The following is a 13,205-nucleotide window of genomic DNA, read 5'->3' on the forward strand; positions in this document are numbered from 1 at the left end:
AGTGCGGTATACACAGTTTATCCAGTTTTTCTCAGTCTTACCCCCACCCTGATATCAGTCCCATTTTACAGCAGTGGCACCATGCAATATTTTTCCTTTTGCAACTGAGATATCTCACTCAGCATAATGTCCTCCAGGCTCACCCATTTTGAATAATATTGCATGAGTTCCTTGTTTTTCAATGCAGCATAGTAGTCCATTGTGTGACTATACCACAGCTTCTCTATCCATTTATTTGTTGAATTACTTCGGTTTTTACTCATGTCAATCCTGTAGGACAACTAGAACTGCCCAGAATAGGTTTAAAAAGCTTGCTTTCTTTATTTTTGAAAAGCTTTCAAGGAGCTACTTAAAACTATGGTAAATCTTAAAAAAAAAACCAATCAAAAAAACCCACAAAAAAACTATGGTAAATCTTTATAAAAGTAGATTGTTGTATCTGTCTTCTGTTGAGCATTTGCTGTTTTTTAACCCCTTAACTAAGCCCTCAAACCAAAATGCCACTAAGTCACTCATTGCCACTGAGGTGAAATTGACTCATAGCTTTGCCTCAGCTGGATTCCCAAGGCTGTCACTCTCATGGGAGGAGAGCTCCCGTCGAGTAGCAGTTGGTGGATTAAAACTGCCAGAGAGGTGTGCTAACCCTTTGGGTTAGCAGTGTAGTTCCTTATAGACTGTGTCACTAGGGCTGCTCCTTCTGCTGCCCTGTCAGTTCTAGCTCATGGAGACTGTTCACTGGGTTTCCGAGGCTCTAAAATCTTTATAGGGAGGCTGTCTTTTCCCACGGAGCTCTGATGGATTTGAACTGTTGACGTTTTGATTAGCAGTCCTACATGTAGCAAACTGTGCTACCAGGGCTCCTTAACTTTAGATTTGTGCCCAGTGAATAGTAAGTGCCTAATAGATGCTAGCTCTTAAAATTTCTGAGTCCTTTTTTTAAAGTGAGGGTACCTTTGCTTGGTTCTTTATATTGCTATTTAATTTTCTCAAGTATGAAATTCGATTTCACTACTTTACACAAGACAAAAAGCCCAAGGATATAATTTCTTTGTATCACACACTGTAAGATACAGGATATGAATCCATATGTATTCAGACATAAGCCTTTAAAATATTCTTTTTAAATATTTTATTATTTTTTGTGTGTATACCGTCAAATTAGATCTTACTGGTACAGGAGGAGATTGCCCGCCCTTCTCCGGCAGAGCATCTGGTAGATTTGAACCGCATATCTCTGGAATTGCAGTGCAGCTTCTTGCCACTAGGCCACCAGAGCTCCCCTACCATTAAAATATTTTTTTAAATCTATTTAATTGATCAGTCACTTTTGTATTTTGGTTCCTGTGGACTTGGTTTCACTTTCCTTAGCTTTAGCTTGAACTTGCATATAAGTAGTTGGTAGTTTGTTTCACAGTTAGCACCTGGCATAGTTTTCACAGCTGATACTGAGCTTCTCCAGTGGTTCTTTCCATAGATGTAGTCTATCTGATGCCTATGCATACCATCAGGTGAAATCCATGTGTATAACCTGCGTTTGTGTCTCTTATAAAATGTATTTGCAGTGAATAAGTCATTGTGCAAAATTCTGTCCTGTCTCCAGCTTCATTTCTTTCACGAAGTCCATGCTTTCCAACTACTGATCCTTCTTCTCTGTTCCCAACTTTTGCATTCCAGTCACACATCATGGATGCATTTTGATTACATGTTTAATTGATCTCTGACTGCAAAAGTTAGTAGAAATCTATTTCCTCTTCTTTGGCTCTGGTTGTTGTACATATATTTGAATGATAGTTGTATTCACTGGACTTCCTTTATGCATATGGATATTTTCCTGCCATTCACAATATTGTATTTCAAGATGCATCTAGAAATGACTTCTTTAACTATGAAAGCAACCAACCCCATTTTTTCTAACCTTGTCATCTCTAACATAGTAGATCATATAATCATCTTATTCAAAATGTCCCATGCCAGCGCATCTCATCTCACCAATACCTAGTATGTCAATATTTATGCATTCCATTTTTTCCTTAACAGTATCAAATTTTCCTACATTCGTAGTTCTCACATTCCTTGTTCCAACCACTAGTGTCTGCTTGGCTGAAAGCAGGGAGTACCAGAGGAATGTCTATCTGTATTTCATTGATTCTGCAAAGGCATTGACTGTGTGGATCACAACAAACTGTGGCTAACTCTGAGAAGAACGGGAATCCCAGAACACTTGATCGTTTTAATGCGAAACCTATGCTTGGACCAGGAGGCAGTTGTTAGAACAGAGCAAGGAAAGATAGCATGTTTCAAAATTGGGAAAGGTGTACGGCAGGGATGTGTCCTATTTCCATACCTTTTCAATCTTTATGCAGAACAGATTATCCAGGAGGCTGGACTCTAGGAGGAGAAGTGTGGCATCAGGATTGGAAGAAGACTCATCAACAATCTGTGTTATGCAAATGACACAACCTTGCTTGCTGAAACTGAGGAGAACCTGAAGCACTTGGTGTGGAAGGTCAGGGACTGCAGCCTTCAGTATGGATTGGGTTTCAATATCAAGAAAACAAAGATTCTTACCACTGGGCAGTTTGGCAGCATCATGATGGATGGTGAAGAGATTAAGATTGTTCACAGCTTTAGTTTGCTAAATCAACATTCTTGGCACTAGCTGCCAGGAAATTCAAAGGTGTATTGCGATGCGAAAGTTCCGTTAGAGACCTCTGTAAAGTACTGAAGAGCAATGACGTCATTCTGGAGAATAAGGTGCACCTGATATAGGACATGGTCTTTGCAATCACTTGTTGTGCATCAGAGAGCTGGACAATGACTAGGGATGATAGAAGGAGAATAGATATCTTTGACCTGTGGTGTTGGAGAAGAGTAGTGAATATACTATGGACTGTTAAGAGAACAAACAAGTTTATCCTGGAGAGAATGAAGCCAGGCTGCTCCTTGGAGGCAAGGATTCTGAAACTTCGTCTGACATACTTTGGACATGTTGCAAGGAGGGACCAGCCCTTGGAGAGGGATGTCATGCTTGGGAGGATGGAAGGACAGTGCCGAAAGACCCTCTATGAGATGGATTAATTCAGTGACTGGGGTAATGGGGGTAGGTGTGTCAGAGATAATGAGATTGGCACAGGACAGAAAACAGGGTTTAGGGCTGTTGTACATAGGGTGGCTATGAGTTGCAGGTGATAGACTCACATAACAACAATAAAAACATTTAGTTATACATTTTGAGAAATTAAAAACTGATATTGCTTCAAGAATTAAAAAATACACAGTTGCTATTCATTGCAGTATGAGTAAAAGATACCTATTTATACATTTTCAGTGTACTGTTGTGCTTAGAATGCATCAGTAACATGATTTTTATATGTTGAGCTTTCTTTTTAATATGTTCAGCTTTTATTCAATACTAGTTATAGATTCCTTTAATTTTTAAAATTCCTTCATTTGCTATACCTTTTAATTTTAAATTAACTGGTTTTTCTACCTAGAATATGGTAGTGAAATGGGAATATTACTGATGTATTGGCAATGAAAGTAACAGTAGGTTTTATACTTAAATGTGGAACAGCTGAAATTCTGTATTTATAAAATAATAGTAAAAAAAATAGTGAATCCATGTGTTTGTACATACAGAAACAATGGAAGAACAAATATGCATTAAATGAAAGCCAGAAACCATTGGATCGTTCAAAAATGACAATGAGAGATTTCATATATTATCTGCCAAATAGCAATCCAATGACGTAAGTATAATTTCTTGTTACTTTGAGTATGAAATTATTTAAATACTATGTTTTGATTGGTTTCTATTTCCCAAAAGTATGTTGACAAAATTTATAACATTCAGATAGACTGTGTAGCGTAAATGAATGATGTTTCAGTTGCCTGCTTGATTGATGTGGAAAGTGATGCCCTTCATCTCAGATTAAAAATAAGGATATTTTGGGGTTACTATTGATTACTAGGATGGATGGATGCAAGTAACTGGGGCAGTGGGAGTAAATGTGTCAGAGTCAGATTGATTCAGGACAGGGCAGGCTTGAGAGCTGTTGTACATAGGGTTGCAGGAGACTTGACAGCACACAACAACAACAATAACAACAGGACATATTAAAATCAAATAAGCAACTACTTTTCCATAATCAAGACTATAATTTATCTTTTCTAACTTGATACTAAGAGATGAATTAGTTTTTTGCTCTCTTTCTTCATATAGTGGCAATTTGATTAATAATTTCCCCAGGAACAAAATTTTTTAAGTGAAGAGGACAGAGAGTTTGTCATAACTTCAATCTCTTCCTTGTTGTGTTATTGATGCAAGTGGAGGTAGGAGTAGTGGCATTTTCGTTAGTATATAGGCTCTTGATTCATTAGGTCTTTGTCCTTGTTGAAGGAAAGGCTGGAGATCTAGGTTTTGCGTTGTTTCACATATGGACGTTGGAAGTAGACCATCTAGGTTGCTTTATGCCTCTGCACTGGAAACTACACTACTGATCTATGGGCTTATACATTACTTGCATTTGGTGACAAAATTTTGACTCAAATATTGATAATTAGATTGAATCATTCATAAAAATTGTATATCATAAAAAGAAAATACAAATAAAAATAACAATAACGTGGAAGTAAAACTAATCACCTTGTCTGCTGTTAGAATTAACAAGATATAAATGAATAATTTATCTTAAAATATTTTGTTATTTGTATTTAATAGTTCTTCACTGGAACAAGAAAAGAAAACGGAAAAATCAACACCAGTCCAGACAAGAGAGTAAGCAGTGTATGCTTTTTAAAAAGAATACTGTTTTGGTTACATTTTGTACAAAATGAAATGAAAGTGTTCTTTCTGTTGTATATATAAAACCTACATTTGGTGAATGCTGTTGAATCAGAACCGACTCACAGCTGGCTCTCCAGTGGGCTTTCAGAGTCTGTAAATCACATTGGAGCCGACTGCCAATCTTCCTTTAGCAGAGACTTGGTGGCTTTGAAAAGCCTGCCTTTGGATTGACTAACTCCTTAACTCCTTAAATGCTAGGCCACCAGAGATCCCTGGTATATATACATAAAATAATTTTTGTGTGTATGTATGTATGTGTGTGTATGTATGTATGTATGTATGTATGTATCTATCTATCTATCTATATACACACATGCACACACGAAATTGTGTGTGTGTATACACATACACATACTTATATAAAATATAGAATCAATGCCTTCGAGTTGATTTTTACTCATAGCAGCCCTTTATTGAGTTTTTGAGACTCAAACAGGAAAAACTGTCTATATTTTTCTGCCAAGTGGCTGGTGATTTCAGATCCCTAAACTTTATATAGAAGCACAACATCTAATGCACTGTGCTACCAGAGTGCCTTGTATTATATGTGAGAAATCAGTTTTTTCAGTTTAAATTCATGCTTTTCAAATTAAGACTTTTTTTGGTTTTGTTTTGTTTTAGATTAATAATGTATTTAAATGGAAGTAAAGCATATGTTTAGGAGTCTTCCTAGCTCTGTTCTTTTGCCATTTAGTTCATCTCCCTGGAGACAACAAATTTACAGATATTTTTCAGTGTATCATTCCAATTCTTGCCTCACAAACCCAAGCAAGGTTTTATATCTTTTCTGTTCCTCCCTATCCCTTTCGTTCTATTCTTACTTCCTGCTCTCTCCTAAATACAGACATACACACTCTTGTAGTTGAACAGTTTTGTTATCCCTAGGATTATACTTACCACTAGGTATAATTCTGTTATTGTTATGTGCCATTGGTTCAGAACCCACATGTAGCTGACCCTTTAGTGAGTTTTCAGAGGCAGTAAATTGCACAGGAGTTGATTGCCCATCTTCTCCCAAGGAGAAGCTGGTGGATTCGAATCATGTGCTTTTGTGATGGCAACACAGCTCCTTACCATTATGCCATCAGAGCTCCCCTGGTAGCCCAGTTCTTTTGTACTACATATTAATACTGTCCTATATTAGTTTATTTCCAAAAAACCCCTCCAAAAGCCCATTGTGACAGTAAGTAGCTTTGTAATTCAGAGTGAAGGATTGTTGAAAACTAGCAGTAATGTTGGGAGTCATTTGGTTGTTATTTCAAGAGTTGTTTAGTGATTACAATTTGACCCAGGACCCACATTATTTAAAATAAAACTTTGAAGCCTTAAAAAATGTTTATGTTTATAGGTTTAATGCTATATTTGCTTTAATAAAAACTTAAGGAGACCATATGATAAAATAGAACCTGTATGAGATTTGGATCATTATTTTGAAATCTGTTATTTGACATCTGGCTCTAGTCTTACTATGTGTAACTTAGAATAGTAGTTATTTATCTTATGTAAGCATCAAATTTGTATGAACAAACCCTAAAGGATTTTTTCTGAAGAATAATTAAATGTTCTGGAAAGTAATGGTATATAACCTTAAGACATTATTGTTAATTCCATTTTAACTGAATGGTTTACATTGTTCTTTGGCTTAGATGGAAAACAGTAATTTATTTCTTTCATTTTGAGAAAATAAATGCTTAATTCTGAATGCTAACTGAGTAAATTTTGAGGAAATCTTAATGACCGTTACAACAACATTTTGTATTTTTAATTAATTATAGGGAAAAATTGAAATAGCTTGAAAATGGAATAGAACATAATTTATTTTAGAAGTTCATCCTGTTGAGGGTACTGTTTTTACTTTTAATAGGCAAGAAAATAAGAGTACTACTAATGCTGAAGTAAATGAAGAAGCAGAAGAAGAGGCTGATGATGGGCCATTGCTGGTTCCTCGAGTAAAAGTGGCAGAAGATGGTTCTATTATTTTGGATGAGGAAAGGTAAGTTGGGGGCAAGAAGGGAGGCAATAGCAAGAAAAAGAGACTGTGGTTTCATGAGAACAACTTTGTTTAATGAAAAAGATCCAATATTTTAATGCGTATCCTTGTCCCTTATGCCCCAAAGTTCTATATAATAAATATTATGAATAGAAAAGTAGAGTTACTGCTTTTTTGAGATTTTTTTCCCCCATTGCAATACGATTTTTATTTTTGGAATTTTTTTTGAATTTTAATTATTTTAATGAACATTTACTGAGATTTTGGATTTCCATTCATTCATTGCTGCAGTTGAGACTTTTAAAATGTTGTATTTTATATGAGAAGATGGTGCTAACCTATCATAGATTAACAAAGCACTAATTTTACTGGTAATTGAAATGACTGTTCCTCACCACACACTATCTTTCATAAATTATGAAATTTTAGGACTGGACTTATAGAAGTCAGCATTCAGATTTTCCAGTTGTTAACTAGGATTATATTCTGATGTGTGGTGGAACCTAATATGTATATTATGGTACATATTTTCTGAGGTTTTAGTATGGTTAGATTTAATTTATCTTCTGGTACAGTTTCTTAGAAAATGAAATTTCTCGGGTTTGGCATTCTGGAATCTAGATGTCTTTCTGAAGTATATGTCTTTTTTCTTACTTTTTTTAAATTGAGATTTTAATGAAAGTTTATAGAGAACTTGAGTTTAGTCGTTCATTATTGCATATTTTCCTCTCTGCTCCCCCCTCCACCCCTGACCGCTTTTTTCCTTTGGGGAAAAAAGTTCTTTTATTGTTATAAAGTCCTCCCCACTCCCCCCAAGACCATTCCACTATTAAGCTCTTATTCTGGACTCTTGTCGTGCCAATAATACTTAATCATATATTCCTTTTATATAGTTCTCTTCCTTATCTGTTTCAAATGCCATGTAGATTATTTATCCCCTCTTTTCTTAGATACCTACCAGCCCCCATGTCAGTCCTGTTTTATAACAGTGGCATTATGCTGTATTTGACTTTCTGTGATTGAGATACTTCACTCAGCATAATGTCCTCCAGGGTCACCCATTTTGTATAGTAATTCATGAGTTCCTTGTTTTTCAATGCAGTGTAATATTCCGTTGTGTGAATGTACCACAGCTTCTCTATCCATTTGTTTGTTTATGGGCACTTGGGTTGTTTCCAACTCTTTGCTATTGTTGAACAAAGCTGCAGTAAACATGAGTGTGCATATATCTACTTGGTTGGCAGTTACGGTTTCTTTAGGGTATATTCCCAGTAGTGGAATTGCTGCGTCAAATGGAATTTCTATTTCCAACTTTTTGAGAAAGCACCATACAGCCTTCCATAGTGGTTGCACCATTTTACATCCCCACCAACAGTGAATAAGGGTTCCAGTTTCTCCACAACCTCACTAGCATTTGTTGTTTGCTGTTCTTTTAAATTTTGTTCTTCTTACTGGGGTGAGATAATATCTAATAGTTGTTTTGATTTGCATCTCTCTTATAGCGAGGGATTTTGAACGTTTCTTCATGTGTTTGTTTGCCATCTGAATTTCTTTGGTGAAATGTCTGTTCATATCCTGTGCCCATTTTTCAACTGGGTTGTTTATCTTGTGGTGCTTGAAGTATATGTATTTTAAAAGAAGATAAATAAATAGAAAAGAGAGATGAAAGATAATTTCTGAGTTTAGTTAGTGAAAAATAGTTTTATAACATTTAAATTCCATGATACATAGAAATTGTAATAAATGCTGATTTATTAACTTTTTATGCTGTTTTCCAGTAGTGGTGATTTTAGTAATGAAAAGCTCATTTTAATGCTTCAACTTCAGAATGTAAAACAAATATAAAATGCTTATATTTCTGATTACCCTCTGCAGGGCTTAGCATGATAATATATATTTAAAATGGAAGGCTTGCATATACCAACAAAGCAATTTTTTTTTAAATGATGCAAGGATGTTGTTGTTATATGCTGTCAAGTTCCTTGTGACTCATAGCGGCCCTATGGACAACAGCCCAAAACCCTGCTCTGTCCTGTTCCAATCTCACTGTCTCTGACACAACAATTACCCCAGTTACAGAATTAATCCCTGACTAGGGATGCAAGGATAACTTCGTAAATTTTTCTCATTATTGCTGAGGATTTTGAAAAGAGGTACCATTTATTTTTGCCCCCTGAGGATCACATTTTAAATGAGAATTGGCAGTTGCTTGGAAAAAATGTTCAGATGATTGCCACGTTAAATTTCAAAATAGAATTTTTCAGATTCCATTCACTATTTTTTTTCCACCTCACCTCTTTTAATTGCATTTCAGTTTGACGGTAGAAGTTTTACGGACAAAAGGCCCTTGTGTTGTTGAGGAAAATGATCCCATATTTGAGCGTGGTTCTACAACTACATATTCCAGCTTTAGGAAAAACTATTATTCCAAACCATGGTCAAATAAAGGTAACTAATTTTCATTTTAAATTGTGTAACTTATTTATTTGAAATGATGTTATTTTTTCTGTTTATGAATTAAACTAGGTCTCTCCTAATTAAATATAATGTAAACTTTGTTGTTGTTAAGTGCCATCGAGTTGCCTGTGACACATAGTGACCCTATCTGTGTACAAGAACCCTAAACCCTGCTCTATTCTGTGACAAACTCATTGTCTCCAACAGACCTACTCCCACCATCCCAATCACTGAATCGATCCATCCCGTCGAGGGTCTTCCTCTCCTGTGCTGTCTGTCTCTTCATTTTCCCTATCATGATGTTCCTCTCCAAGGACTGGTCCTCCCTTGCCACATGCCCAAAATATGTCAGACAAAACTTCAGAATCCTTGCCTCCAAGGAGCAACCTGGTTTCACTCTCTCCTGGACAAACCTATTTGTTCTCCTAGCAGTCCATGGTATATTCAACACTTTTCTCCAGCACCACCGCTCAAAGGCATCAATTCTCTTTCTGTCATCATTAGTCACTTTTCAGCTCTCCGAAGCATAGCACACAATTGTGAAGACTATATCCCTTATCAGGTGCACTTTAGTCTCCAGCCTGACGTCATTGCTCTTCAGTACTCTGGAGAGGTCCCTGACAGCTGACTTTCCCAATGCAATTCATCTCTTGACTGATGCTGCCAATTGGCTCATTGGTGAGAATCTTTGTTTTCTTGATGTTGATCTTCAATCCATATTGAAAGCTGCAGTCCTTGACCTTCTGTGGCAAGTGCTTCAGTTCCTTTTCAGTTTCAGCATGTGGGGTTGTGTCATCTGCATATCACAGGTTGATGATGAATCTGATGCCACATTCCTCCACAATCCCCCTCGTATAGCTCAGCGTCCCAGATGATCTGTTCTGCTTACAGATTGAAAAGATATGGAGACAGAATACATCCCTGGTGGACGCCCTTCTCAGTTTTGAACCATGCAGTGTTGTTTCCTTGCTCTGTTCTCAATATTGAACCATGTAGTGTCTCCTTGCTCTGTTCTGATGACTGCCTCTTGGTCCAAGGTTAGGTTTCACATAAGCACCATCAAATGTTCTCAGATTCCCAGGATAGAGCAGGGTTTAGGGCTGTTGTGCATAGGGTCGCTATGAGTTGCAAACGACTCGACGGCACATAACAACAACAACAACAAAGAATCTGCCTGCCAAAGCTTATTTTTAATTGGTATTCATATAGTATTTACTTTGCATTATGTTTCATTCATATGTTTTATACAATCTTTCATTTACATTGTTTCATACAATTATTTATATACATTCTATTTTTTGTTGTTTTAAGTGCTGTCAAGTTGTAGACAACTCGTAGCTACCCTATAAATGAAAGACCTGAACACTTGTATAACTTTCATCCTTTGTCCAAGTTCATAGACTTTCTGGAGTTATTTTGGAAGTGGATGTCACTTCTGTTTCCAAGCTTGTTTTAATTGGGGAGCTCCACCAAACACTGTCTACCATAGGTAACCATTATCACAGTTGACACATCAGTGTCAGAATGTTTAGCATCTCAGTAACCATTTGTATAGCAAATGGACAGACCATACTATACCACTTAGAATAGAAGAATGACGAAAAACAATTAAAACCATGCCTGAGGGCCACAGATTAAAATCACCCACCTTTGGCTTGGTAGCATCACTTTGTATCCACTAGGCCTTGGAGAAACGATGAAAGTTATATAACTGTTCAGGTCTTTTGTTCATAGGGTTGCTATGAGTAGTCTATGACTTGGTGGCCCTTCACAACAACATTCTATTTTACATTATTTTTTAATTGGTTTGCTTACAAAGTGTATATACACTGTTTCACACTATTTATTCGCATTGTGTTTCATACAATCATCCTTATACCTTATGCTTGCATATTTTATAGCTTTTTTTTTTTACATACTAACCATATTCTAGTTGATTTTATAGCCTGAATGAGTGGACAGTTTTCTTAAGGGCACTTTCAGTGAGATCATGTGGGCAGAGGTGTATTTTTTTAATTGGCTTTAGTATAAACACACAAAATACATATGATGCTTTCTTTAAAAGTTTAAATATTTTAAGATATTTCATGAAGTTTGTATAATTAAATGTATTTGTGACCAAAGAATTGCTGCACTTTAATGAAAAATTGTCCAGTATTATTATAAAATTTCTTTTTAACTCATATATTTATTTATTTATATAAATGTATATGTATTTATTTATTTTTTTAACCATGTTCATTCTCTAAAACTGTTAGAAGATTAATGTTTTCTCATCTAAAACTTTTATTTTTACAGAAACAGATATGTTCTTTTTAGCCATTAGCATGGTGGGAACTGACTTTTCTATGATTGGACAACTTTTTCCTCACAGAGCAAGGATTGAAATTAAGGTAAAATAATCTAGTTACATTTGTTGAATGAAGAGAAGCCAGAGTCCTAATTTTCCAATTATATTCTTATTTTTGTTTGTAATTTCATTTTGATATTTTCAACTGTTGGTTCATTTAATTCTCTTTCTTGATTGAAAAGTAGTGTATTTCTCATTTTCAGTGTGGATACAGTATACCAAATTCCAGTGTATTTAATTATACCATATCTAAAATAGATTTGAGGAAATTCCAGTAAAGGCACTGGAAATGAAGAGAGAAGGCAAGTGTACCATAGTACTCGGAGTAAGGGTAGTTTTTGACTACAAAATATAATTTAGAATTTCTTGAAAGCAGAAAGGGAAATATGTTAAGTAACATGGCTATAATTTTGTCATCTGTTGCTTTGTTAGGCCCCCTTAACTTTGAGGACAGCCATTGGCACTATTAATGATGGCAGTGATATCAGTTGGACTTTATATGTCTGAAGAGAACATATTGTTGTTTCCTTTGCTGAGAAATTTAATCATTAAAAAGAATTAAATTTTAATAATTTAACTTCATGTTGTGAAGTGCATGTGAGTAACACTGTTGTATTGCCATTAATACATTACCACTGCACCGCGATATCTTTATCTATGGGCTTTTTCCTTTATGTCTCACTCTCAAGATTTTATAGGAACCTTTAGGAAATGTAAAATTGTGTCTAGAACTAGGCTAGGCATGGATCTTTTGGAGATGATGTCATGTAAGGGACATTGTAGAGCAAGAGGAAATAAACAGTACATCTCTGTACTGTTCATAGTCTTTATGCTGACTTTGACATAAAGAATAAAGTACTAAATAGAAGCTCAATTCAGTTGAAACTGTAAATTATTGTTTAAGGTTAGAACTTAAATGGTATAAGCAATCAGTAATAAACTTTTTACTAGACAGCTTTTCTCAAAATACGTGAAACAACCACCTGAAAGGAATGGATAATTAGTCATTGCATGTACAACAGTTAACAATCTGGAGCAAGATGGGAATTTCAGAGTGAGTTGGGTGAGGAAGAGGGAGGAAAATGTATTTAAATGGATGAATGAAAACTTAGCCTTTCTATAAACTTTGGCTACAATCACAATTAAATAAATTTTTTTAAATTAAAGAAAAGTAATTTAATCTCTTCTTTCTAAAGTTTATTATGATCTCTGGGCAAAGTTGTTAGGTACGCCTAAGTTGCCTCTGACTTGCAGTCATAGCATTCGATTTTCATCAGGACAAAGTGCTGTACCATCCTCACAGTCTTTGCTATGCTCAAGACCTTTGTTGCAGTCACCATATTACACTATCCTGCTGAGTGTCCTCTTCTCTTTAATTGACTTTTTGCCTTTCAAAAAATGATGTCCTCTTCCAGGAACTAGCCCCTTTCAATTTATTATTTTTCCTCAGATTAGACAAATCTGTTGTGCCTGTTACAGAAAAGCACAACATTCTAAAATATTTATTAAAGCAATGTGCATATCCGCAGTCAACACTCTCGGCAGCAGTAGCCAGGAAATTA

The 13,205-nt window shown here is 35.6% G+C and overlaps 1 protein-coding gene across 1 annotated transcript in view; it reads left to right on the plus strand.

Moving 5' to 3' along the window:
• The window catches only part of BDP1 (B double prime 1, subunit of RNA polymerase III transcription initiation factor IIIB), a 124,632-nt gene that overhangs the window by 9,658 nt on the left and 101,769 nt on the right, over window positions 1-13,205 (plus strand). Inside the window, exons 3-7 of the mRNA XM_006900046.1 lie at window positions 3,640-3,749; window positions 4,721-4,777; window positions 6,711-6,839; window positions 9,151-9,284; window positions 11,592-11,686. Coding sequence (XP_006900108.1) covers window positions 3,640-3,749; window positions 4,721-4,777; window positions 6,711-6,839; window positions 9,151-9,284; window positions 11,592-11,686 — 525 coding nt within the window. The remainder of the gene's footprint in view (window positions 1-3,639; window positions 3,750-4,720; window positions 4,778-6,710; window positions 6,840-9,150; window positions 9,285-11,591; window positions 11,687-13,205) is intronic.

Source organism: Elephantulus edwardii, unplaced genomic scaffold (assembly GCF_000299155.1).
Source record: "Elephantulus edwardii isolate Elephantulus edwardi_28Jun2011 unplaced genomic scaffold, EleEdw1.0 scaffold00271, whole genome shotgun sequence".
In the NCBI taxonomy this organism is placed as follows: Eukaryota; Metazoa; Chordata; class Mammalia; order Macroscelidea; family Macroscelididae; genus Elephantulus; species Elephantulus edwardii.